The sequence below is a fragment of the Micromys minutus genome, assembly GCF_963924665.1.
Source record: "Micromys minutus genome assembly, chromosome: 8".
Classification (NCBI taxonomy): domain Eukaryota; kingdom Metazoa; phylum Chordata; class Mammalia; order Rodentia; family Muridae; genus Micromys; species Micromys minutus.
This window is the reverse complement of record NC_137977.1, coordinates 22,418,737-22,446,224: the sequence shown is the minus strand read 5'-3', so window position 1 is coordinate 22,446,224 and position 27,488 is coordinate 22,418,737. Positions and strand designations below refer to the sequence as shown.

General features: G+C 41.7%; 1 protein-coding gene across 2 annotated transcripts; it reads left to right on the top strand.

Moving 5' to 3' along the window:
• On the top strand, positions 1–27,488 carry ETF1 (eukaryotic translation termination factor 1). 2 transcript variants are annotated; one of them, XM_080920232.1, is made up of 11 exons: positions 1–126; positions 286–389; positions 16,583–16,758; positions 17,007–17,146; positions 20,188–20,326; positions 20,500–20,690; positions 20,992–21,121; positions 22,268–22,423; positions 22,794–22,858; positions 24,201–24,348; positions 25,227–27,488. In XM_080920232.1, exons 2-11 carry the CDS (start codon positions 304–306, stop codon positions 25,307–25,309), a joined length of 1,314 nt encoding a protein of 437 aa, XP_080776358.1. In that variant the 5' UTR covers positions 1–126; positions 286–303; the 3' UTR covers positions 25,310–27,488. The 2 variants fall into 2 exon arrangements, with proteins under 2 accessions (XP_080776358.1, XP_080776359.1); XM_080920233.1 differs by lacking the exons at positions 1–126; positions 286–389 and adding an exon at positions 499–516.

The following is a 27,488-nucleotide window of genomic DNA, read 5'->3' as shown; positions in this document are numbered from 1 at the left end:
GTGAGCGGATTGCAACACATGCAGCTGCCTGGAGAGAGGGAGCCGGTGTCCTACGTCAGAGCCGCCGCCGCCGCGGAGCCGCCGCCGGGGAGGAGCAGCCGCTACCGCCCAGGACTGGGCCCTTAGGTAAAGCGGGCGTAGAAAAGGCCGGCGCCCTATGCGGCGGGCCGTCGGGGCAGGGAGAGGAGGGCAGCTCGGGGGTGGCGAAGAAGGGGGCCGCTCTGCCCCAGCGGCGGCGCTAACTCTGTGGTCTTGGTGTCTCCGGGCCCCGCCGGGCCGCTCTAGGGAGGAGGAGGCGAGAAGATGGCGGACGACCCCAGTGCTGCCGATAGGAACGTGGAGATCTGGAAGATCAAGAAGCTCATTAAGAGCTTGGAGGCGGCCCGCGGGTGAGCGCCGCGTCCGGCACCCCCGTGCCCTCTTGGATCCCGGACCCCTCAGGATGGCCGCCCCCGCGCCGCATGGCCGGATGAGGAGAACCCGGCACTAGCCAACTCCCGCCTTCTGGACCTCTGGGTAGTAGCCTCTGACTGGAGGGCGAGGGTCGGCGCTGCTGGCCAGAAAAGAAGTCCTTACTCCTCTTGGTGGTAATGAGCCTGGCTCCCACGGCTCAGATCACTCGGCCCCCTCTCCGGATAAAGCCACTGTTACTTTTGTACTCCTCTCGGGCCTTTAAATCCAGCTCCTCGCTTTTAGGGCTCCTGGTGCTGCCACCCAACTTGGGCACTGTTGAGGGAAAGTACTTGGCGTTCCTTTCCGAACGCCCTACCCTGATTTCCTCTCTTCCTCTCGCTTCACGTTCCTCAGCCAGGCCTCATTAAAATGGCCTCCCCCACTTGGGCTTACAAGTCCCGTGTGGGTGAAGTTTTGATAGGGTGTAAAAGAGAGTTGGCCTAGAGAGATTTTATTCTTGGCTCCCCTTTATTTCTCTTGGTCTTAGACCTCTCCAAAGATGACTTCCCCTAAGTTTTCTAGTTACTCGGAGCTTCCTGGGTTTAGCTGTTCCAAGGCCCGCCTATAAACCGAAAATGCCAGCGTGTGCGTGATGGAGTGGTGGTGGTGGTGGTGGTTTTGTTAGCAAATCTGTTATGTACATATTCAAGAGAAATCCAGGTAATAGAGTCCCTGATGGCCTTTCTGTGGAACTTCTTGGGAAAATCACTCGCTCTCCAGTTGTCTGATGGAGTAACAGTGCTTGTGGAAATTCAGAACTGACTTAAAGTGAGCTTTAAGTTTTATAAGTGAGTCTCTTAAGTTTTTCTAAGAATTTGTAGGTGTGTCCCTAAGTGTGTGAATAAGCTAGGTTGAAAGTAGCCATATGTTTGCTTTTCGTGAGAGTGTGCCAGAAGTATTTGTGTTTCTTCCACGTGTTGCTATGTTTTGTTACTTTCCCATTTATAGAAACTTTTTACTACTTGGGATGTCCTCTCCCTAAAAGTGGAACATTGTATATTCCTGCACTCCAGAGCATTCTTATGACAGAGTGACTTTCTTCAGATGCCATGTGGAAGGTCAATTTCAGCACACACACACACACACACCATACAACATTGCGGTTTTAGAGTTTGTCACAAGGTTGTCACTGACCATGACCACCGTATCGCTGCACTCATTAACTTTTTTAAGTGGATTTGGGTTGATTCCTCTTAGTCCCTGGTTTTAAAGCAGTATGGTTTTGCTGTGGTGTTTCATTCTTAATAAGTGAGGAATACTAATGTCTGTTTGGAATTAGACTTCTGAACAAATTTGGTTCTTTTGATGAATTGTAAATACTTGAGTTGAAGGTAGATGTTTTTTATTATTTCTTAGAGTTGTTGGTTTGTTTGTTTGTTTTTTTTTTTTAATTTACTTAAATATGAAGACTTTCTAATAGGAGTTTGTAATGTGGTAGAATGGAAATAAAATCCCAATGTAAGAATACTGTATCAGGAGTTTTCATGGGGATCATGGTTTGTTGTGATGCCTAGAATTAGCCAGGCACTTTTGTATCAGTAGTTGGTCTTCTGTTGTGTTACTTGAACCTTTCTGTTGGGTATTGACATTTATGGATGACTGTTAACACTGTTACAAGTTGGAATTGAACCTATAGGTTGTCTGGGTGCTTTCTTTCATAGATTAGAATTTGGATACAATGCATTCTCTGAATTCCTAACTAATTTGAGTGAGGCTACATTGAAGGCAACACGTCTCACTAAGCTTCATTTATTTCTCCTGCTTGATGAACAAACTCATTCTTAGATTTATTTGTTCCTAGCCATAGTTCCCAACTACTGGAAGTTTTAAAGCTTTCTTAAAAGCCTTTGGCAACTTTATTTTCTAGTTTTGAAAAGTTAGGTAAAGTTTGAAACACCTTAAACAATATTTTAGACAGAATTACACTGTCCAAAGCTAGAAATTTTAAACAATGTGGTTTGTCATTTTGTTCTACTTGCTTAATTTATCAAGGATGTGGTTGCACCTTGAGCACATGGTAATATTAAAGTCCTTTCCATTTCTGGTGTTTGTAAGGGAATCAAAAGTTTATGTAGCCCAGAACTTTTTTTTAGTACAATGGTGATATTTAATTTTCATTCTGAGTTGTGTTAGACTTTATTTTCATGGTGTTTTGTATCAAAAAGTAATAGTGTTTTGTCTGTTTATTTTTGCTTTTGTTTTTAAGTCAGCTGACCTCCAACTCATGTGACTGGCTGAAGCTGGCTTGCCCTCCTGGTCTGCTTTTGTCCCCCCGAGTGCTGGTGTTATAGGCATGTGCTACTACTATGCCTGGCTAATACTAAAATATTCTTAGGATACTTGTGGTGAACTTTAAAGACAAGTTGCGTGGCAAATGGGTTCATATGTGCCAGTTTGGGGATGTTCCAGTTGAACTTCAGTAGAAAAATAATGTATGTTGTCAGATGTAGTTAGCACAGGCCAGAAGGTAGTGATGGGTGCTTAGAATTGTCTCTGAAATGAAAAGGAACTTGTGGATTAGACTGAAATGTGGGTCTGCCTCCCTCAGTCCCATGAGCGTTCTTTCATCTTTTTGTGTATGTATGGTCAACTCTGAGGAGTTGGCTTTCTCCTACCTCAAGTCAAGTTCTGGGACTAGGGGGTTGTTTGTTTTGAGTCAGATTCTCACTGTAGCCTTGGCTGGCCTGGAATTCAATATATAGCCCAGGATGGCCTCCAGCTCTTAGGGTCTGCTTATCTCTATTCATAAGTACTGTCATCACATTCACCCTAAACACTAATTTAAAATTTTCCAGAATAAGTAAGTAATTTTGAAGTTTACTCAGTCAATATGTGGTTATCTATTGGTGTTTAGCCAAATTTAGTATAGTTTTAAAAGAACTACCCACAAAATGGACTTAATAGTTAAGCCACATTGACGGGATGAAATAAACACAAAATTGTTTATTAAGCATCCGAGTTATAGACGCTTTGGAGTAATACATTGTCATTTATTATTCACAACAATAAACATCACTGTTTCATTTACCACGGTAGATGAGGCTGAGGTTTTAGTTAACCTACTGTCTTGAATGTCATGGTGTGAAACTGTAAAACAAGATTAGCATAAACTGTAGAGGCTCTGTTCGACCTAGGCTAGTCTACGCTTCACTTTCTATGGGAGTATTTGTGTTAATCGGAATATATGCATATTCTAATTTGTGAGCTAGTGTGTTATGCTTGAGTTTCTCTGTCCTAGAACTTTACAGATCCCGAGCACTGGGATTCAAGGCGTGCACTGCCACAGCTAGGCTGCACGACCAGCCTTAAAATTCATTCTGAGCCCAGCAGGCTGTATTTTTTGTGAAATGGTGTCTGCAAAGGCCAAAGGCCCTGTTTCATAGCATCTAACTTAAGTTGGTTCCACTGTACCTTCTTTGTTGTTGATTAAGGGAGGTTGAGTATGGAGTGAATATAGAGTGCGTATGTACTAGTAGGGCAGCCTGTCTGTCTGTCTGTGAGAGAGAGAGAGAGAGAGAGAGAGAGAGAGAGAGAGAGAGAGAGAGAGAGAGATTCCCTGTGTGGTTTTTCTGTTTACAGTTACTCTTGATACATTCTCCAAAGCTGGCTTATAAGGAAAGATGTGTGTATGGTTAAAATGAATCTAGTACCATGTGAATTGGACCACAGTTGATTTCAAATAAGGAACTTAAAGCAGATGAACATCTCTAGGCTTTTTTCATTTTTTTTTTCTTTTTTGAGATAAGGTCTCCTGTATTCGGGGCTGGGCTTGAACTCTTGATCTTCCTGCCTCCATCTCCCAAGAGCAGAGATTACAGGCATGAGTCATCATGACCAACATCACACTAGCTGCTGAAAAAGGATTGGCCCCTAGTTCAAGGTCAGTTGGCTACAGGAGACTGTTCTATACACATTTTTCTCCTATTCTCCTGGGGGAAAGGGGGAACATTTTTAAACTGGTGAATCTCAGGAAGTTTTGTTTTAAATATTTCTCAATGTTTTTTAAAAATTATTTTTAATGGATTTTAAAGATATTTTAATAAGGTTTAAGCACGAGAGTTAAGAGAATATGTTACTCAGAAGAAAGTAAGATACACTCAAAGTTGTGTGGGCTTTTCAGAAAGGACTGTAACAAAGTAAGCTTTTTCTGTTTTTGACAGGGTGATTGTTACTAGGCTAGGGATCTAGCTTTATAATAATTGAAGTGCTAGTATGAATGGTTTACAGCACTTCCTCCAAGAAGATATTTCTCAAGCGATAACATTACAGTCATTCTTTCTCATCACTCCTCTCCCTATCCCTCCCTCCTTTCCTGTTTTGTATACTCTGCATTTGCAAATAGGCATTGAGGAAAGGTATTAGAGATTGAACTCAGGGTTGTAAGCAAGGACTCCAACCACTGGTTTTGTTACAAAGGTTTGAACTCAAGGCCAGTCCATTCTAGGCAAACATCCTGTTTCTAAGCCACAAACCTCAGTTCTCAGAGTCTTTCGGGATAAGAAAGGATCTCACTCTGTACTCCTGAATTGTCTCAGACTTGGCAGCACTTCTCATAGGCTTTCATATAGCTACCTAAGGCATTAAAGATTCAGCTTCTGAAAGGGGGCTTTTATTCATCCCTTATCTTGTGTGCCACACCACTATCTCATTTTTTAAAATTCTTATAAGAGTCACTAATTAGAATATGACTAACATTGTATTTCTCCTACAGTGAGTCTTGCTATGTAGCCTAAGTTTATCTTCACTTTATTCTTTGGGATTATGGCATGTGCAGGCTGCTTTCCTGTTACTTACATGTTGACCCTTTAGAAATACCTTAACGGAGTGAGATCTGATGGCACAGGATTAATTTAGCTACCTGTGCAGCTGGGGCAGGAGGTTGTTGCATGTTCACAGTCTGCCTGGGTAACTGAATGACATCCTGACTCAATATAAAAAGCAGTTGTGCCATCATGTTCAAGGTCTTGGGTTCAATCCTTTACCTACTCCTACCAAAAAAATAGAAGTAACCTAATGGCTGTTAAGAGGTGAGAACAGAGAGATGGGGTTCAGAATACAAGTTAATGATCAAGCAGTTGCCTAGCATACACAAAGACCCAAAGTTAATTCTGAGCACTGAAGAAAAAAAGTATTGGGGTACTAGTAAAATAACTCAGTAAAAGTACTTATGAACTTAGGGGCTCTAGCTTCTACATAAAAGCTGAGTATACTAGCTTGCCCCTGTAATCCTAGAACTGGGGGCATAGAAACAGGAAAGTATGGGCCTTGCTGGCGGTCACCCTTGCTGATTTGAGATCCAGGTTCAGCAAGATACAGTCTCAAAAAATGTGGTTGAGAGCAATTGAGAAAAACCATTGTTGTCCTCTGGCCTCCATGTGCATCTACACACAGAAAGAAGTGGGCAAAGAGAAAAGGGGTTGATGAGAGCATCCATAATGGGATGTGGTGGTCTTCCTCAGATACCCTGCCACACATCTTAATTCAGAGCAAATCTGAACAGCTGTGGTATTCTGGACAAGTGTTCTATGTTCTGTGGATCTAATAAACAAGCAAGCGCTCTTTTGAGTTTCAAGTCTTGACAGACTTCCATTGTAGTAGGAGATAATAGTTATTTTCCATGGAAAGAAGACTCTAGACACATTCCTCGGTAAACAGGAGTACAGTGTTAGAGTACATTTAAGGCAGAATGTAGTAAGATCTATCCAGTCCGTTCCCTACCATAAACCAACTGGAGCCTTTAACAGAGGAGTATTTTTCTTTGAACTTAGGGGTTGAGGGTGTTGTTGCATGTCAGTTATGGTAAGATACTTGCTTAATTATTAGCTTTATAGCAGGGTTTTTTAATGGACTAGATTCTGCTTGAATGTTGGGAAGAGAATTTTTGCCTGCCCATTACCAGGTCTGTCCAGTTGATCATTTCCAGCAGCGATTTCTGAGTCTGGCCTTTTCTCTAGGAATCTCAGAATAGAATCTTCTCCTAGGATACATTCTGTAGGTGTCTTTTCATTCTTTAGCAGCCTGCTATCTTAGGACGGAGTAAGGGGGTTGGAGGGTTCGAAGCTCTTTTCTATTAGGTTAGAAATTATGTGTAACTTTCCGCTCAGGCTCCAAGAGCTTGGTGAATCTGCCTCTAATAACAGGCTTTATTGTTGCCAAATGACATACTTTGGACCCTTGGCTACTATCTTTATTCTTTTTAAATATTTTATTTTATTTTATATGAGTACACTGTAGCTGTCTTCCGTGTACTCACAACCAGAAGAGGGCATTAGATTCCATTACAGATGGTTGTGAGCCACCATATGGTTGCTGGGATTTGAACTCAGGATCTCTGAAAGAGCAGTCAGTGTTCTTAACCACTGAGCCATCTCTCCAGCCCTATTCCTATTGTAACCATCCTGTTATGTTCAGTGGGTTTGGCATTGGGAAGGGTTCAGACAATTCATTCTTACCACATAGATAACTTTGGGCTATTGACCTATGTTTGGTGTTTAGAAACAGGGTTTTGCTTTGTTTTCCATTCTAGTCTTGAGCTCTCCATAATCCTGCCTCAGCCTCCCAAGTGCCAGACTTATAGATCTCTTCCTTGTTTCTATATCTCTCACCTCCCACCTTGTTTTATTTTTTGAGACAAGGTCTAGCTTTCCCAGAACTCACTGAGTATACTAAGCAGATCCACCTGTCTCTGCCTCCCAAGAGCTGAGAAATTAAAGAGGTGCACCCCTACACCTGGCTAAAAAATTTATTTGGAAGGAAGGGGAATTAGGACAGGGTTTCTCTGTGTATCTCTGACTGTTTTATAGGACTCATTTTGTAGACTAGGCTACTGAGATCAGCCTGCTTCTGCCACCACCACAGACCTAAAGGGTTTGTTTTTTTTTTTTAATGAGAACATGGTCGGCTAGCCATCCCTGGAAATGGGACACATCATTTTCAGTCCCATCTTAAATACAGAGTAACATAGTTTGAGGGGTTAGTACAGGCAGGAATTTTTGGGACAGGGTCTCATTCTATAGCCCAGGCTATTCCAGAGCTCATAGGCATCCTGGTGCCTTAGCCTCCCAAATTCTGTGATTTCAACCTTTAGTAACTCGAGCCCAGTTTATAGTCTTGAAGAGGTATTGGAAACTATCCAGAAAGAATAATTATGTAACTAAGTACTTAGACAAAAGTTAGAAAGTGTCTTAGCAAGGCAGGTAGTTTGTTTTTAGTGTTACTTTATGGGGCTGGAGAAATGGCTGAGCAGTTAAGATCCTGTTTTGTTTTTAAAGATCTAAGTCTAGCCATACTTGTGATCTCTAGTAGTAAGGAAGCTGAGCAGGAGAATCACCAGTTCAAGACTAATTTGAGGAATGAGGCCTTTTCTCAGAAGAGAAGAAAAGAGTACTTTGTGCGTGTTTAGCATGTTTGAAGGCATTGCAGAAAAGTTGGCTTGGGCATTCCTGTTGTATTATGTGGCTGATAGAGAAGCTATGACTACAGTTTTATAGTTGTCATTGTGATATATCATTGTTTTGACATAAGATCTCTGAAACTGACAATCCTGTCTCTACTTCCCTCATAGCTGGTGTGGTTCTTTTTTGTTTTATCCTGGATATTGAACTAGTTACAAAAATTTTGTGGTATTGGCAATTGAACCCAAGACCAGTAGTGCTAGACAAGTTCTCTCACACTGAGGTACATTTTTGGTCCCCCAAATTCTTTCTATTTTTATTTGTTGTTGTTGCTTAGATTTATTAGTATATTCTAATTGTGTGTGTGTGTATGTGAGAGAGAGAGAGAGAGAGAGAGAGAGAGAGAGAGAGAGAGAGAACACACATTTGAATGTACAGGTGCCCAAAGAGACAAGAGGGGTCAGGTGAGTTATGGGAAATTAATAGGAATTTAGGCATACTACTCAGATCCTCTGGAAGGAAGAGTAGTACTTGATCATAATGGCTGAGCCATCTTTTCAGCCCCTAAAATTCATTCTTGATTATAAAAGCAAAGTAGCCTCAAATTGATTGTAAAGGCTTAGTATTAGTTAATGTTTAATACTGACCTCAGGATACCTAAGTAGTAGCAGAGCAATCATGTAAATATGTGCCTACCTAGTAAAGTTGGCACAATAGAACTTAAGACCATGTCTTTAGGAATGGGGCTGAAGAGGTGATGTGGAGGTTAAGATCATTGATGGTTACAGGCGAGGTGCATTTCTTAGTTGCTGTGCTTGAACGTGAAGCTGGGTCTTGCAGATGCCAAGCAGAAACTAGAAGGTTATGTCCTGGCCCTGATTTTTAAAAGTTTAGTTTATGTATGTATTCCCAAAGTCTGTATGTGTGGCACATGTGTTTAGAAGCCCTCAAAAGTCAAACAAAAGTATTGAATTCCCAAGAATTGGAGTTATTGGCATTTGTGAGCCACTATAAGGATGCTAAGAACCAAACCTGAGTCCTCTGCCAGAACAGAGGGTGTTCTGAACCACTGAGCATCTTTCCACTGATGTTTTTAAATAATTAAAACTACCTTTTCAAAGATAAGTAACTAGCATGCCTTTCAGCTCTATGACAAACCTGTGAATGAAACAAAAAGCCACTAATGGCATCCGTGGATAAAACTGAAGTCCAGGCAATATTTAGTTGTCTAATCCAGGCAAGTTTAGAAGGCCTGTCAGTTTCTGTTCCCATCTTCTCATTTCAAATCTATCTTCCTGTTATGCACACTATCTTGGTTTTTTTTTTTTTTTGTTGTTGTTGTTGTTGTTGTTGTTGTTGTTACTGTTTTTTGTTTTGTTCCGTTTCTTTTCAGACACAGTCTCACTCTGTAGCCCTGGCTGTCTGGGAGCTCACTGTGTAAGCTAGGCTGGCCTCAAACTGTTTGCCTCTGAGTGCTGGGGTTAAAGGTGTGTACCATTATGCCCAGCCAACATACATGTTTTTAATTTTTAATTTTAAGTTATTGGTGTTGTGTCTTATGTACCATATGTATGTTTACAGAGACCTGAAGAGGATATCAGACCCCCTCAAACTAGAATTACAGACAATTGTGAGCCACCATGTAGGTGCTGGAAATCGAACCCTGGTCCTTTGGAAGAACAGCCAGGGCTCTTAGTCCAGCTCTCTTTGTTTTTAATGAACATCTGGTGGTGATGGAAATTGTGAAAGTGTGTATTAAAAAGACAGTTAGTGAGAAAATTAGGACTTCTGTTTTATTTCAAAATATTTCCACACTGGTCACAGAAGAGGGGTTCCCTGGCTAGAGCCTGACGGTAAGATCCTAGCTCTGGCTGTGATCGCTATCTACTTGTATTGCATTTTTTTCAAGAAAATTAGAAAAATATTCTAGCTCTGCTTCCTGGTGGAATATTCCAGTAGGTAGTGTTGGGATGTTGACCTAGGTAAAGAAACTCCCGTCAGCAGTTGTTGGGTAAGGAAAGGGAAAGCTCCTGGCTGTCTGAATCTTTCCTTGCAGAGTTTGTTTGCTGCTTTAATTTGGCCTGGTTGTGTTTGCTCTGTGTGTTTACTCCACTTACAAGTGTTCTTCCCTGTGTCTCCGAGAAGTTAATCTTGGGTAAATCCTTGGAGAGAACTCTTTGATAATGGAAATTACCCTGATGAGCATGAGGGCCAGAGAGGGCCTTGGGAGCTTTGTCTTAGGCGCTGCTATGTCTAGCTTATTTCTTGGGTCTGCCTTGAAGTTTTAAGACCTATATATGAGTCATTACTATACAACATGATTCACTGGCCTTTTTGAAAAAATTATATTTATTTATTTTTGTGAAGAGGGGGTCAAAACGTCTGTTCTCTCCTACCATGTGGCTTCCAGGGATTTGGTTATCATTACCTGATGACCATCTTGCTGGCTGTGTTGAGATGGGGTCTTTGTTCCTAGCTGACCTGGAACTGAATATATAATCAGGCTGGCCTCAAACTTAAAGCCATCCTCCTATCTGTCTTCTAAAACCTGGGATTATAGGCATGCACTACTAACTCGAGCATGCAGTCTAATGACTTTATCTTTGTTCTTTTCCTCTGTGTGTGGGGTGCTTGTGTGTGTGTGTAGGTCAGAGGACAGTATCAGATGTGACAGTTCCACCTTGTTAGAGAAGGGGTTTCTTTGTTGCTTGGCTTCCTGTTTACATAGTTGTGGGAATCCTCCAGTCTGCTTTTCCTCTCCAGAGCTGCTGTTATTTTTACATGGGTTCTGGAGATTCAGAGCTCAAGCCCTCCAGCTCATAGGCTGAGGATAAGTTCAGATTACCATGCTTGCAGAGAGCAGGCTCTTTTCTGACTGAATTATGTTCCTAGCCTTTATGCTGGCTCTTTTCCTACTTTTTAAAATTTATTTTGGTTTTGAGGCTGGCTTGAGCTGTTTTATTTTACCCTCCCAAGTGCTATGTATTCATTGGCTTCCTGTAATTAATTAATTTTTATTATTGTATTTTGTGTGCATAGGTGTTTGTGCATCATGCAAGTGCCTGGTGACCTCAAGTCCAGAAAGGGCATCATATTCCTTGGAACTGGCCACCATGTAGATAGTTGGAATCAAACCCCAGGTTTTCTGGGAAAAGAGCATCTATTTATTACTCTCAACTGCCAAGTTATCTCTCTAGTCCCCTCACTGACTCGTCTTATTTAGGGTCTTTTGATTTTGGGAAGGAAATAAAATGACAACGGAGAAGATGGGGAAAGGGGGATTATTAGAAAAGGCAAGCAGACCCAAGTAGTATATACCTTTAATTCCAGAACTGGGGAGACCAGGTAGGCAGAGCTGAGTTCAGGTGCAACCTGGTCTATAAGTAAGCTCCAGACCAGCCAAGTATGCAGAGTGAGACCCTGTTTCCGGAATGGGAAAGTGGTGACAATGAGAATATGTTGTAGCTTGCCCTTTGCAGTTAGCTTCTTAAGTGAGAACATTTTCTTTTTTCTTAGTGTCTGGTGATCTAACTCAGGACCTTGCACTTACTAAGCAAGTACTTTATCACTGGGCTATATACCCAGGGTTTTATTTCTCATTCTCCCCCCTTCCCTCAAGATTTATTTAACTTTATTTATGTCCCTATCTTCAGACACACCAGAAGAGGGTATTAGATCCCATTACAGATGGCTGTAAGCCACCTTGTGGTTGTTGGGAATTGAACTCAGGAACTCTGGAAAAGCAGCCAGTGCTCTTAACTGCTGAGCCATCTCTCCAGCCCCCTCTCATTCTCCTCGTAATAGGTATTTGTTGTACATGAACATGAAATATCCAACTTCCTTGAAATTTTATTGTGTTTACACAAACTGGTCTAACAACTTTGGCCGCTTGTGGATTGAGTGTATCTGCTCCAAAGCTTTCCTGGCAGGGCCTCTATTCTGCTAGTGTTAAAGCCAGCATAAAATATCAGGCAACTTTAATAGTCTGAACTATGACTTCCTAAGCCTCTGGCATGCACCACCATTCCACCTAAAGGCATGCTTTTAATAACCTGGATTTCAACTTTAGTCAAGTGTCTTACAGAGGTGAGTTCAGAAACTTAAGGTTTTCCTCCTGCAGAGCAGAGAGTTCTGCATGGAAACTAGTGAAAGGCAGTTTTATTCCTAAAATTTGGTGGATCAGAGGGAGATGGACATATGTGTCTTTGGGTGAAAAGACAGGGTGTCTACTGAAAACTAGAGCTAGACTGGCAGCTAGCAAGTCCTGATGGTCTCCATCCCATGGCCCCAGGGCGAGAGGCACATACATGTTTTATATAGGTTCTGGGATCTGAACTCATGTCATCACACAAGCACTCTCTTAGCCATGGAGCCAGTTTTAAACTTTTAGGTAGTATGCTTCAGATTTACCGATCTCAGTAGAAATCTATTAATCAAAAAATTTTCTGACAAGCTATATATAGCTGTTTGTCTTTTGAGACGGGGACAGGCTCTTTCAGTGTAGTCTCAGATGGCCTTGAACTCAGATCTGTCTTTCTCTGCCTCCTGCAGGATGGGTTAGGGAGCATTCTTCCATGCCCTGAGCCCTACTTCTGAACATTTTAAGTAGTGGATTCCAGGAATGAACTCACATCCTACTACTGAATGTTTACTTGCTTTATCTTCTCGGGAATGTTGAGTGGGTGTGCATGTGTGGTTGCCCTGCTGTTCCTACAGCAAAATTGCTTAATGAACGTTTATCATCTTAACCCATCTTTTTGGAAAGTAAATAGCAGCTTATCTCAAGGTCATTCCTCTTTGTGCACAGCATTATCTGGCTTTGAGACATTTTGGGTTCACTCAGTTTTCTTCAACGTTCTCTTCATTTAGCTTCAGGTTTTCCAGTCCTCTGGATTTGGGTTTTTCATTCTCAAGAGCCTTTCTCAGTCTACTTCCTAATATCACCCTTCCATCAGATCTATCTCAGAGTGCTGGCTCAGAACTTGGCCCTTTTTTTTTTTTTTTTTTTTTTTTTTAAGATTTATTTATTGCATCTATACAAGTACACTGTAGCTGTTTTTCATACACAAAAGAGGGCACCAGATCTCTTCACAGATGGCTGTGAGCCACCATGTGGTTGCTGGGAATTGAACTCAGGACCTCCGGAAAAGCAGTGAGTGTTCCTCAACCGCTGAGCCATCTCCCCAGCCCCAGAACTTGGCCCTTTTAAGAGAATCTCTATGGTACTAAAAATTCTGAGCTTATGCCTTCTTGAGAATTGTTTATAAGAAAACAAAAGTAAAGAATAGTTTGTATTTAAATGGACTGATCTGAGTCCAGAGAAAACCTGGGTTCCAGGAGGATGCCTCTTCTAGCCTCTGAGGCACCAGGCATTTGGTTGCACACAGACAGGCTTGTGTACAGGGTAAGCACCATGTACTTAAAACATTTTTTTTTCTGCAAAAGTTGTTCTTGCCTACACAAACACACACGTCTTTAAAACATAAAAAAGCCCTGACTTAAGCCCTTCTGTGAAAATCTATAGGCTCAGTAGTAGGGGTGTGTGTGGTTCACGTGTTTCTGAAAGTATCTGTATTTCCAGTTTATTTGACCCCACCCATTTCTGTGACACTAATAATTACTTGCTTTTGTGGCCTTAAAATTGGGGCTGGTGTTTGGTTTGTTTTACGTGTGTGTGTGTGTGTGTGTGTGTGTTGCCCCAACCAGGCCATTCAAATGCCTAAAACTATGGTGGACATCTTAATCAAACCACCATATCCCGTCACCTTATTCCCCCCTCCCCATTTGTTTTTTTTTGTTTTTTTTTTCCCCAACTAGTTCCACTTGTACATGTGTATGTCTGTTGGTCTGTCCATCCATCACAGTGAGTTTCATTAGTGTTGTGTGCAGGAGCACATGCAGCAAAGATGACCTTCAACTTCTGCTGCCCTGCCTCCTTCTCCCATTGCTTACATTATAGGAGTGCTAGGAGTGCTGGAGAGGGAGCCCAAGGTTTCATGCACAGCAAGCACTGTGCCAGCTAAGCTGTGTCCTAGTCCTACTGATAGACAGGATTTTTTCTGTGTAACCCTGGCTGTTCTAGAACTCATAGAACTCAGGCTGGCTTCATACTCAAAGATCTCGCTTGCCTCTGCCCCCTGAGTGCTGAGATTAAAAGCATGCACCACTACCACCCCGAGTTTTTTATTATTATTATTAATATATACCATAAAATATACCCCCTTTAAAAGGTGCAGTTCACTGGTGTTTGTTTTTTTAAGAGTTCTGTCCTGGTTGTCTGTGGCAGGGATAAAACATTGACAAAAAGCTGCTTAGGGAGCAGGAGTTTGCTTGAGCCATAGTTCCAGGCAGTGGCTCATTGTTGTAGGAAAGTGGAGGCAGGAACTCTTGATGCAGCTAATCATACAGCCAGGGACAGAGAAGAAATGCATGCATGCTTACAACCACCTCCATTTTCTTTCTTTTTTTTTTTTTTTAAGGTGTGTGTGCATGTGTGCATGCGCACTTGCAGTGTAGTGTCTTCAGACGCAGTTAAAGGTGTTAGTTCTCTCTTTATACATATGGGACCTAGGGGTCAAACTCGGGTCATCAGACTTGGCAGTAGGTTCTTTTATCCACTGATCCACCCTGCCCGTTAAAATCATCCCATTTTACACCTATGAAAGTATTAGAGTTTTTGTTTTTCTACATCCTGTCTCTTTTTAAAGGGGGAGGATCACTTGTGTATATGGAGATCAGAGGCCAACACAGTCTTAATGGTGCACCATGTGCTTGTAGTGCCCACTGAAGCCAGAAGAGGGTATCAGGGATCGCCGTTGGCTGGAGTTAACAGTTGTGAGCTGCAGTATGGATGCTGAGAACTGAATCAGTCTGGATCCTCTGCAAGAGCAAGTGTTCTTAACCACCGAATCATCTTTCCATTTCTTGTGTAACAAAACTTTTGCTGAGGAGATGCAATATGCAGCCTTATCTTCCAGATAGGAAACCTACTGCAGACCCAAGTATCAACTCTTATGGTCTTAACAAAGTTGTCTATTCAAGCCCTTTGCCCAGTTTTACTTTGTTTAGATTTTGGATTGGACCTAGGTTTTTTACTTGGTTGGCAAACTCTACCACTGACCTTTGCTACCTTTTGTTGGTGTCCTTTATTTGTGTAAGCCTTGGGTGGATCTGGGAATCACTGTGTAGACTAGATGGTCTCGTGCTCAGATCATCTGCTTGCACATGCCCTTGTGCCTGGTCTTTGTTAGTTTTTAATTTGGATTGTGTTAATTTGTTGTTGAATGCTGAGATCTGTTTACATGTTCTACATAATTGTTATAGAAATTGTACCACATGGTTTTCAGATAATTCCTCCTATCTTATGTGTTATCTTTTCGTGTAGTATGCAAATGCATGTTCCAGTGTGTTTGTGCATGTGTGGAAACTAAAGGCTGTAGTCAGCTACTTTTCTTTTTATTACTCAACAGCCTGAGTTGTGAGATGTCTCCACTTGAACTTGTGAGTTCTGTGGATCCTATTTCTACCTTCCTAGTGCTAAAACTACAGGATGGGCTAGGTATCTTTACCTGCTGAGGCTTCACTTTAACCAACTTTATGTGTATAGGGCATTAAAGATGAGTATATACACATTGTAAACCAGCCTTCAGAACTCTTTTCAACTTGCAAAACTGGTTTATATTGCTGCTAGTACATGCCCTGCCCTACTCCTTAATGTTTGAACCTGTGACCTCATGCTTGCTAGAGAAAAACAACTAGAAATATTGAACCCAGGTATTTCTTAACTGCAGCTAATGATAAGTATCTTGGAAATACAGGTTAAAGAAGTATTCTATGTGGTTCATACTTCAGTCTCATCTTTTGGTTCTAAATGTTTGAATTTGTTTGGATACTTGATCAGGCTTTTTAATGTATTGCTCTTTTAGAAATTTGTGTTTGCACATGTGTTTTGCGTGATAGGTTTTCTGGTGTGTCCCCTCCTTGTAGATGGTGTCACTAGGCATATGCAGAACTTGTTGCAAGGGTTCTGGGATTCCAACCCCAGGCCTTTATTTACCCAGTCATCTCTCTAGCCCCCGTATTCCTTTCACAAAAAAAAATTTTTTTAATTAAATCAATGTAATCAAAATTGATTATAATCAAAATCTTGATGGCATGCCCCTTTAACTGGGGGGGGGGCAGGGACAGGAGGATCTCTCTAGTCTAGAAAGACCCTATCTTTGGGGGGGGCAAAAATACACTCTCGAGTTACAGATCATTTCATAGCTGATGTTTGTGAGTTGCATTACTCTATCAAGAATGCACTGGATGTGCTGAATTGGTATTTGAGGATTCTTTCAGAAAGGGGCAATGTCAACTGAAATATTTGGGCTTTGGAAGATTTGTTTCATTGTCATAGCTTATCCCACTGGGAATCACCAGGTTCTCCACCTCTAGTTGGCAGGCTTCATTTGTTGCCAAATTCCAGCTAGTTGGTCCTCCAGCAACCTTGAGAGTGAGATGTGTCCTCGCTGCCCCTTTGAGGTCCTTCAATCTCAGTGTTAAAGTAATTGAGCATCTACTTACTATCTTCTGAAATGTTGCTGGCTCTTGTTAGGCTATCTTTGGACAATGTACTAAAGTAGCTGCTGCCTTTCTGGCACTGTTCAGATGATGTGTTTTCTGAGTGTCTCGCCACATCTTAAATTTAGCAATGGTAAGCATGAATTTAAGCTTGTGTGCATTTCTTTCTCCAGCAATGGCACGAGCATGATATCACTGATCATTCCTCCCAAAGACCAGATTTCACGAGTGGCAAAGATGTTAGCAGACGAGTTTGGAACTGCATCTAACATTAAGTCACGAGTAAATCGCCTTTCAGTCCTGGGAGCCATCACATCTGTACAACAGAGACTCAAACTTTATAACAAAGGTAAGCATCTTCCTCTCACTGTCCTGCCCAGTTTTTCTGCTGTGACTTCAGCCAGCTGCCACTATTGTCCTTTAGCTGTTCATTTATTTATTTATTATACATTTATGCTAAGTACTATTTGTTATACTGAAGGAATAAGTTCTATTGAGACATCTCAGAGGAAGCTTTACAATTAGGATAATAAATTTCTGTTTTATTTGAATTACGGCTATAGGAATAATTAGAGCAATTGTTTATGTTCTTTGCAGTACCTCCAAATGGTCTGGTTGTTTACTGTGGAACAATTGTAACAGAAGAAGGAAAGGAAAAGAAAGTTAACATTGACTTTGAACCTTTCAAACCAATTAATACATCATTATATTTGTGCGACAACAAGTTTCATACAGAGGTAAGTGTGAGCACAGAGCATTGTCAGCCAAAGCCCTACTAAGGCCCATTAGCAGCTGCTCTCCTTTCATTTTCCCAGCTCCAGTCCACTACTGATCTACTTCCTAGGAATAGATTGGCTATGCATTCATATAAAGAATCCTATGGCCTCTCCATTTTTAAGACTGTGGTAGCATGTTTTTGTTATTTGACAACTTTACCATTGAATATTCTGTGCTCTTGGATAAACTACATCGTTTATGTGTATATTGGTTGGTGTATTTGGGTTATTTTCACTGTTTGGCTTCTGTGAATAATGTCACAACATTCATGCACAGGGATTTGCTTTTATTTTTATGGATTATATATGTAGGATATTTAATCTTTTGAGAAGTCAGCTTTCTAAACCATTAACAATTGTAACCTTTTACATAGGTTTCTGTCTGTGGGGGGGGGGTTAGGGTGGACAACAACACGGTCCATGTTGCTGTGGCTAGATTTGAATTCTTGGTCCTCCTGCCTCTGCCTCTGAAGTTCTTCATCACTATGGTTTGGTATTTGGTTTTCAAGGCAGTTTTTCGTCTTTGGCCCTGGTTGTCTATGAACTTATTCTAAAGACCGCGCTGTCCTTGAACTCAGATATCTGCCTGCCTTCAGCTTCACAAGAGCTAAGATTAAAAATATGTGGTGCCACCACCTGGCCATCATGACTATTTTCAAATGTTCATTATACTTCTCTCACCATAATGTTTGAGGAAGGTGCTAAGTTAGATTTGGATAACTTGTTAGAGGCGGGTAATTGGCTGATTTGATTGACTGCCTCTATGTACCCATGATGCTTGTCTATAGTCTTTGTGCCTTTAGCACTAAGCTCACAAATCATTGAAAAAATAAGCAAGTAAAGTGCATTTAGTGACAGGTTTTTCTGTTTTCCTGTTTTTATGAACCCTGAGTGACAGCTAACTATGATGAGCATAAATAGTGGAAAAGAAACCTCATTAAACTGACCCAAATCAGTCAACAGTAAGCTATCAGGAATTCACAGCTGGTTCCCACTTTAGTCTCTTGCCTTTCATCAACCCTGAGACAGACCTCTGCAGTGGGATTAGAGCTGACATTTGTCCACAGTTTACACTAACTTGACAGGAAGACCAATTTCAGTTGAATCTTGGGTAATCTGACTTCTTATTTTTTTAGCTTCTGGTGTCCTGGCAGAGGCTTCTCCTGGCTGTTAGCAATTCTGTTTGACACGTTTGCTTATTTGAAACAAAACAGATTTTGGATCATTCTGTTTTAAAAAGTACCTGATGTCTGTGTTGTCTGGCTTCAGCTCAGCTATTACATTAGCATTTTTTTTTCTTTTACTTTTCTCCCAGTTATCCTTAAAATGATTAGAGCTAAGAGTGTAGGCTTGGCTACCCCTGGCACTCAGCATTCCCCCATACCCAATGTTTTACACAGATACTGGGAATCCAAACTAAAGTCCTTATGCATAGCAAGCACCTTACCTACTAAGCCACTCTCATTTCTTGGTTAAAAAGGAATGAATAATGTTTTAGATCTAAAGAGACCAGAATATGGCAATTAATGATATTACAGGCCTTAAGTCTCAACTCATCACAGAAAATATGTCTTTGAGTCCCAGGGCTGCTTCTATGCCTCTCAGGAGAGGCAGAGATAGGAAAGTAAAAGTCTTTACAACTAGTTGAGTTGTAGTGGTACAGGCCCTTAATCCCAGAGGCAAAGGCAAGTGGATCTCTGAGGCCAGGCTGGGCTGCAGAGTAAGTTCTAGGACACCCAGCACTACACAAAAACCCTCTTTCAAATTGAGTGCAGTGGTTGTTTTCTGTTGTTTGTTTGTCTTACAGTTAACTGTTTTCCTTTTATTGTTACTCTAGAATTGGCTTGCAAAATTACTTTACCTTGATAGTGCTCTCTAGTAGTGCTAAGGTCATTCATTGATGGTAACAGGAAGTTGGCTGCAACTTAGCTTTGGTAGGACACTGGCTCAGAGTGCAAGAGTCCCCCTAGGTGCATTTTAGAACACTATCCTAGAAAAACAAGGACCAAAATTTTAAATTTGATCTTTAATATACATGTCATACTTTTATACCGTCTATCTAAATTAAATGATGAAAATGCTAAAGTAGAGGCTTATTTTCTGCTGACATTTTGTTTGGTGGTTGCTTTGTAGTTGGTTGCTTGGCTTTGGAGATAGACTCTTACTATGCAGTGCAGGTTAGCTTTGAACTTGAAATCCTTTTATGTCTGTCTCCCAGGTGCTAGAGTTATAGAATGCCACTGTTTCCATCTCAAGTTTTGTGGTTTGTGTATGTGTCGGGTGGGGTGGGGATGCCAAGGGGGACAGACCCTGTGGCTTGCCTGTGGAAGTCAGGACAACTTTGTGGAGTGATTCTGTCCTCCCACATTGGTTCTAAGGATCAGGTGTTGTTACACTGCTGAGAAATCCTGCCTGCCCAAGTATAGGTTTTGGGTTGTCTAGTTTCTTCCTATTATTGTGGTAAAATCCAGATAAGAATTGTAACTGCGGGGGGACAAAGGGTGGGGGGCTGGAGAGATAGATGGCTCAGTGGTTAAGACTGTTCTTCCAGAGGTCCTGAGTTCAAATCCCACATGGTGGCTCAAAACCAGCCCTCTTCTGGTGTGTCAAGACAGCTACAGTGTGCTTATATATAATTAATAAATAATTCTTTTTTTTTTTAAAGGGGGGGTTGTAACTGCAGGGCCAGAGAGATGGCTCAGCAGATTCCCAGCAACCACATGGTGGATCACAATCATCTATAATGGAATCTGATATCTTCTTGTGTATATAAAATTAAAAGAACTGTAACTGCTTTTAGTTGTGCAGCCCAGTGTGAACTATCACCACCATCTTATCTCTAGAACTAACTGACTATAAACAATAAATCCTTCCCCTTTCTCCTTCCCTGCAGAGTGGAAATCTCCACTCTACATCTATAAGTTACTCCCCAGTAGTGTTGATGCCATGTTGGGTTAACCAGGCATTGGTGTTCATTGTGTAGTGCTTTGTTTGTTTTTTAGGCTCTTACAGCGTTACTTTCAGATGACAGCAAGTTTGGTTTTATTGTAATAGACGGAAGTGGTGCTCTTTTTGGCACGCTCCAAGGAAACACCAGAGAAGTCCTGCACAAATTCACTGTGGATCTCCCAAAGAAACATGGTATATAGAGATGCTTGGGTCCTTTTACTTGTCTATTATAGTAGTGAGTAAGCACGTCAGTGCCAAACAGTTGCAGGGGTGGTGATGAGCTTGGCTGGTTATTTGGGTTTGCTTCATAAGGCATGTTGTACTTTATTAATAGTTACCCTTTTCCCACCACTTTTGTGTCAAAGGCAGAGGAGGTCAATCAGCCTTGCGTTTTGCCCGTTTGAGAATGGAAAAGCGACATAACTATGTTCGGAAGGTAGCAGAGACTGCTGTGCAGCTGTTTATTTCGGGAGACAAAGTGAATGTGGCTGGTTTGGTTTTAGCTGGATCAGCTGACTTCAAAACTGAACTAAGTCAATCTGACATGTTTGACCAGGTAAGAGAAAAGGAACTGCTGTGGTAGGAGTCTGTGCGGAATCCATTCATTCTCAGTGCATTGTGCATGTGTGGCTTTCCTAGCCATAAATTCCCTAGGTTAAAAACAGCGGCTGGAGAGTTGGCTCGGTGGTTAGGGGTAAATACAGCTTATGCAGGGCTTTGATCCCAGTGCCCATATTAGATGGTTCACAAATACCTGTAACTCCAGCTCCCCCCCCCACACACACATATATACACATAATAGTGAGATTTCAGTAAAGGTATTTGGGGTCCTAATGTGTTGTTTCTTTTTGTGTCAGAGGTTGCAATCTAAAGTTTTAAAATTAGTTGATATATCCTATGGTGGTGAAAATGGATTCAACCAAGCTATTGAATTATCTACTGAAGTTCTCTCCAACGTGAAGTTCATTCAAGAGAAGAAATTAATAGGTATTGGTGAAGCTGTTTTAATTCTATGAAATGTTTTTGGTATGTATGTGTGACACTGAGGAGGTAGACAGGGTAGATATAATAGTTCATACTTGTGATCCCCACAAGTACAGCGCAAGGTGCAACCTAAGAGCTCAAGGTCATTCTCCACCACAGTAGTTAGGCCATCCTGGGCTATATAAGATTCTTATCCCAGACAGAACTAAATCTAAAACATAAGAGAATGGAAAATTAAACATATTTACTGGGGAAAAAAATCAGCCTAACACAAATGCATATACCAGAATAGCCCCAGACACTAAGGTAGCTGCTGTATTGCCTGCCACAAGTTCCAGCTGGCTGATTTCTCAGAGTGAGGCTCTGGGTGGAGAGGAGGGACTAGTGAGAAAGTAGCTCAATTGGTACAGTGCTTGCCTGGCATTCACAAGGCCCAAGATTCAAAACAAGAACTTGGATAGAATTTTTTTTTTTTTCTCACACACACACAGGATCCAGCCAGTCTCCTCCCTGGGTTTGATGGAGAGTTCCTTTACCCTTCTGTGTTAGCCTCTTATGCACAGCACCACCCTTAAAGGGGCACAGGAAAGGGCAACTGGGAAGAAAGTAGGCAGGTCAACAAAAAATGGTCCAGGAACCTTGAATCTCCTTGGCTGGGGCGTCCTGAGTGCCTGCCTGTTCATGGTCCCAAGGCAGCACAGAGCTAGGCATTAGGAACAGGCTCTGGTTCGTCAGCTGCCAAGCCTTAGGACTGAATGTGGAATCCTTTTTAATATTTACCAGTTAGGACTGGTGGAAATGATTTCAAATCTTCTGGATACCAAAATCAAAAACAGTGAAAGACTAATAGAAACGGTATAATATTTGTATATAACCTATGCACACCCTCCCGTGTACTTTAAATTATCTCTTAATTATTTCTAATACCTAGCATTAATAATACTGCATTAATAATAGTCTGCTGTGGTTTGGGTTATGAAGACAGGTAAAGGTCTATGTATGTCCCTCGCAGATGCAGCCATCACAAGCCTAGCTCCGTAGTACACGTTGGCATGTTGTGCTTATCTCAGTATATTTGATTCACAGTTGGTTAAGTCTGTGGAAACCGAGAGCCACCATTTATTTCATTCTTGTGTTCCTGATCCACAGGGCGATACTTTGATGAAATTAGCCAGGACACAGGCAAGTACTGTTTTGGAGTTGAAGATACACTAAAGGCTTTGGAAATGGGAGCTGTAGAGATTCTAATAGTCTATGAAAATCTGGATATAATGAGATACGTTCTTCATTGCCAAGGCACAGAAGGTAAAAAAAAAAAAAAGGAAGAAAGAAAAAAAGTGTTGCTGTCTGTTACATTTCTCTGTTCAGAAATCCTTGTTTTCAGGTACAGTTATGAGAGAACATATAAGTGCATAGGGTCGTGCGTCATGTTGCCGCCCTCACTGCCCCCACCTCACCCTAGCTATTTAGTGCCTGTTACATTTAACTTAGCCAAGGAACTCTGTTTTCAGTGTCTTTGTCTCCTTATTGGAGTGGGTGCCAGGTATTTGGTGTACTAAGATGTTTGGCAGAGTCAGTCCAGGAGCCCTTCCCTATCTGACCCCTGTAGAGCTCGTGTCTGTCAGTACTTCCAGAGCCTGGCTAACTGTTCTGTTTTTAATTTTCAATACTACAGAGGAGAAAATTCTGTATTTAACTCCAGAACAAGAGAAGGATAAATCTCACTTCACAGACAAAGAGGTATGTAAGGTTTGTTTAGTGATGGCATACAAAAAAGCTTGGGTGTTAACACATTGGGGGAACAAAGCTTTATTCTGCTTAGAGCCATGGAAGGGGAGGAGCATCTCACTGCCACACACTGATCTGTACAAGGAGGGTGGAATCATGGTTATTATAGACTATATTTAATTAAAAGTAGCCAAATGAGTTAAGAAATCAGAAAAATGTTACCCTTAAAGTAAGCAGAAATTTAATCTGAGTAGCACTGTCCCAGCTCTGTATGGGACCTCTTTGCTTTATTAGCTTGGAGGGGCAGCTTTGAGACAGGGCTTCTCTATAGCAGACTTGCCTCCAACTCAGATATACGCCTCCTTCTGCCTTCCAAGTACTGGCATTAAAGGCGCTCACCACCCTGGGTTGCTTTTTTTTTTTTTTTTTTTTTTTTTTTTTTTTTTTTTTTTTTTTTAATAGCATTTTATCAGCTTTTTCTTAGCATTTAGCTAGGTTTAAATGCATCACCATGGTTTGAAATGAATGCTACTTTTCTAAACAAGACAGGTGTAAAATGGTGGCTGCCTTAAATTCTTAGATGACCAACCATGAAAACTGGCTTAAGCAAGTTGTCCTTTTCATGATGCCTTCCGGTGTGCACACTCCCATATACACACAACACTGGGCACTTTGAAAACAGGGCTGTCTGACTGGAGAGATGGCTCAGCGGTTAAAAGCACTGACTGCTCTTCCAGAGGTCCTGAGTTCAAATCCCAACAACCACATGGTGGCTCACAACCATCTGTAATGAGATCTGATGCCCTCTTCTGGTGTGTCTGAAGACAGTGACAGTATACTTAATATATAATAAATAAATCTTTTTTAGAAAAAAGAAAGAAAACAAGGCTGTCAGTGGGGCTGAAGAGATAGATGCTCAGTAGTTAAGAGCAGTTATTCTTAAGAGAGGTCTTAGGTTTGGATCCTAGCATCTTCCTGACAGCCCATAACTGTCTATAATTCCAGTTCATGGGCACCAGGCACCTGTGTGATGTGCTTATTTAGGATGTCCTGTACTGTATATCTCTTCTGGGTTGAGAAATGGTGAGAAACTACAACAACCTAGTTTCTGGAATCAGCCACAGGAATCAAGTTGACAACTAAGAATGGTTTAACATTTTGTTGCTGAGTCCACAGCCTGAGGGGAAATACTGAAGTGATCAGTTTATCTGCCATTTCAGTTATGTTACAGGAACTGGACATGCTTGGGTTTTGTGCCTTTATAATACTCAGAACGGTGAGGGGATGATGGGCGGGCACTGGGTATGTTCTGAGCTGTGTATCTAATCCCATGTCTCTGTCATGTGCCCTGCAGACTGGACAGGAACATGAACTGATAGAGAGCATGCCCCTCTTGGAATGGTTTGCTAACAACTATAAAAAATTTGGAGCTACACTAGAAATTGTCACAGATAAGTCACAAGAAGGATCACAGTTTGTGAAAGGATTTGGTGGAATTGGAGGTGAGTAGCAAACTCAAACCAGGGTCACCTTGGCTATCCTGAAAAAGGTTTACTTACTAAGAAACATATGCCCCCTCTTGGAAGAGGTGGTTGGATCAACATGTGGTACTATATTCTTTAGTTTTAGACCAATTTTTGATTATATTTAATTTTTTATTAGCATTTTATTTATTCATTCGTTTGAGGCAGGGTTTCCCTTTGGAACCCTGGCTGTCCTGGAACTCACTCTGTATGTAGACCAGGCTTCCTTCAAACTCACAGAGATTCTAGTGTTAAAAAGACGGGTGCCACTACCCATTTTTTTTATGCATGCACATAGTGTATTTCAGTCAATCTCTGCGGTTTGCTGGTGGTGTTTTATGTGTGCACAAGAGTGTCGTGGCATACATGTGGAGGTCAGAAGACAGCTTGTAGGACTTGGTTTTCTCCTTCCTTCATGTGCATCCTGAAGAGTCAGCTGGGGCAGCAAGTGTCTTTACCTGCAGAACCACCTTGCTGGGCCTGTGTTTTGTTTTGAGGAGTGTGGTTTTGTGCCTGCAAACATTCAGGTGTCGAGAGATGACTGGGAGGCAATTCTTTCCATTTTGTGGGTTCCAGGAATGGAACTTGGGTCATCTGGCTTAGCACATGAACTGGGATTCACTGAGGTATCTTCCCCTCCCCTTTGTGGGCTTTCCTGGGGACTAGGGGGGCTAGCCTTGGATTCAGTGTGCCACCCAAAATGGCCTCCAACACTGGCAGTCCTTGTGCCTTGGCCTTCTAGATCCTAAGGTTTATATTTGTGAGCCATCATGACTGGAGTAGGTGGGCTTCTTCTGTAAGAGCCATCCCTTTCAGCTTTAAGAACCCAGCCTGTTTACTCTGCTTTGTTTTTCCAGGTATCTTGCGGTACCGAGTAGATTTCCAGGGAATGGAATACCAAGGAGGAGATGATGAATTTTTTGACCTTGATGACTACTAGGTAGTCGACATGGGTCCGGCAAAACGTGCCTCACCCTCCAGCATTCAACCCAAGGAGCATACCCGTGGTGGATTCCAAACAGATCCCTGCCTTACAATTGGAACATTTCCAGAACTTAATCCGTGAGCATTGGATACTGAAAAGAAAAGTGAAACAAAACCAGACCCAACCCTACACTTTGGTTTGTCGTGGTGTCAGCGCAGCAGCCTACAACTAAGTCCCTAAATGCCACTTTGGACTAATTTAAAAAGAATCCCAGTTTTTACTTTTACTTGATGGTAAAATTGGTTGCTCTTGTATTTTATGAAAAAAAATGATTTTTTTAACCTTCATACATAGAAGCAAAATACTTTAACTGCTGTAAACCTTCAAAAGTTAGTAGAAGTGAGATCATACTGGTTTGTTTCTTCCTTTGATCGGAGAATAACTAAATTGCTGCATTTCGCAGTGACCCATTTACATGGCATTCTCGGCTTAGACTGCACAAGAAGAAATATATGTGGTGAAATATTGGAACTGTTTCTCTCTTGGTCTCTGTTTAATGTTGAAAGGGTGAGCTAATAGGAGGCAATTTCAGCTTCACTCCCTCACACTCCCCTCCCAGATTGTCCGTGTCAAAGGTGCAGGTTGCATTGCAAACTCAGACTGAGTGCTGGAACATTGGGGCCAGTGCACTTGTGACATTCATCAGTGTGGAGGCACATTTGTGCCCAGCACTTGGGAGACTTTGTGCCATTAGCATTACTGAGGCTCCCTGTAATCTTGGCCTCTACTAGAGACCAGTCTGGGGTGGACATGATGGGGCTTCTGTGCTATTGCTGGGACTGGGAGAAATAAAACATGCAATTTAAGTGGAACCAAAAATTTTTTTTCAAAGACAATTTTGCTTGGATCTATTCTTGGTAAAGGGAGGTGGTGGTGTTTCCTTGTGTTGGATGGCATGAGATTATGTGAATGTTTTGATTTTTTTTTTTTTTCAAATGAACTGCAAGATTTTTCATGGGAACGACAGACAAGACACGTATGACCGTGCATGTATCTCAAACCCCTGGTGGGGCTGGAGCATCTGTTTCAAAAAGTGGGATCTACAAGCACCTCTCAGAAAGTATGGAGGCGGGAGGGGAGGGGAGGGCTGGGGTGGGGTAGGACACGGCTGCTGGCACCATGTTAGAGCCGAAAATTGGCCTAAAAACCTGAAGCTTATGCTGCACAGCTGGGCTGTAAGTTGGGTTAAAACCCAGTTGAAGTACAAAGTCATGGTGTGCTCAAGGTGGTGACCGTGAACAGGGTGTGGGGTGTGCCCAGTGGTAGCAGTGTGGAAAAGCATACCGAGTGGACTTTGGAGGACTGAAGGTTTTTTAAGTCAGCTGGTATCACCCACACTCACCAGGGTGGAGGGTGCATTGGGTTTCACATTGGGTACTTTTAACACTTTAGTGCCTGACTGCTGTTCTTCACTGACTTGACTCAGTCACTTGTAGCTTTATTGGTCTGAACCAGCTCCTTGTTCCCAGGTTACAGACCTGCCTATCGTTCCAATAATCCTGTTTCACTTGAATGAAGGGAGTATGTCTTAAATGTAAAGCTTCTGGTTCTCACACTGTACTCTGAGGTCCAAATGACTGTCTGTCCTGTAACCTGATGTCTCAACCTGCAGTGAGAAGAGTCAATTTTTTAGTGTTTACCAACATGGGAGGCTTCACCAGAACAGGCTTTTGCTTTGGGCTCTGCTGTTTGTTTGCAGAACACCCAAAAGCAAGCGAACACACTCTTCCCAGCAGTACCTTAGGGTTTTGCCATTGTAAATGGGTCTAATGTGATATGACAAGACCAGAGAAATTGGATGTAAATTTACATTTTTGAATATGCTTGTTGTTTCACATGATACATTTAGGGTATGCAGCTCCTTTTGTAGTTTTTATTTTTACTATTTAAGTTTGGAAATGATGCCAAATTTTTGTATTTCTTTAATCAATGTGTTCTCCTTGGTGATATATATTGCATTATATATTGATGTGTGTATCAATATATACCGATATGTGTTACACTTACGCATACAAACACACATAAGTGAGGGGTGAAACCGTAGCCTGCACTCCCTAGCCTCTGCAGAGAGACCCTAAGAGCAGAATCTCGGTGTTGTGATGTACAGAAATGGAGAAGAGTATTAAACCATATT

Bases quoted from the DNA above. Each gene is read 5' to 3' on its own strand.
- ETF1 (XM_080920232.1), top strand. From the start codon at position 304: ATGGCGGACGACCCCAGTGCTGCCGATAGGAACGTGGAGATCTGGAAG. The intron at 16,759-17,006 runs GTAAGCATCTTC...TGTTCTTTGCAG, and splicing joins ACTCAAACTTTATAACAAAG to TACCTCCAAATGGTCTGGTT. The intron at 20,691-20,991 runs GTAAGAGAAAAG...TTTTTGTGTCAG, and splicing joins AATCTGACATGTTTGACCAG to AGGTTGCAATCTAAAGTTTT.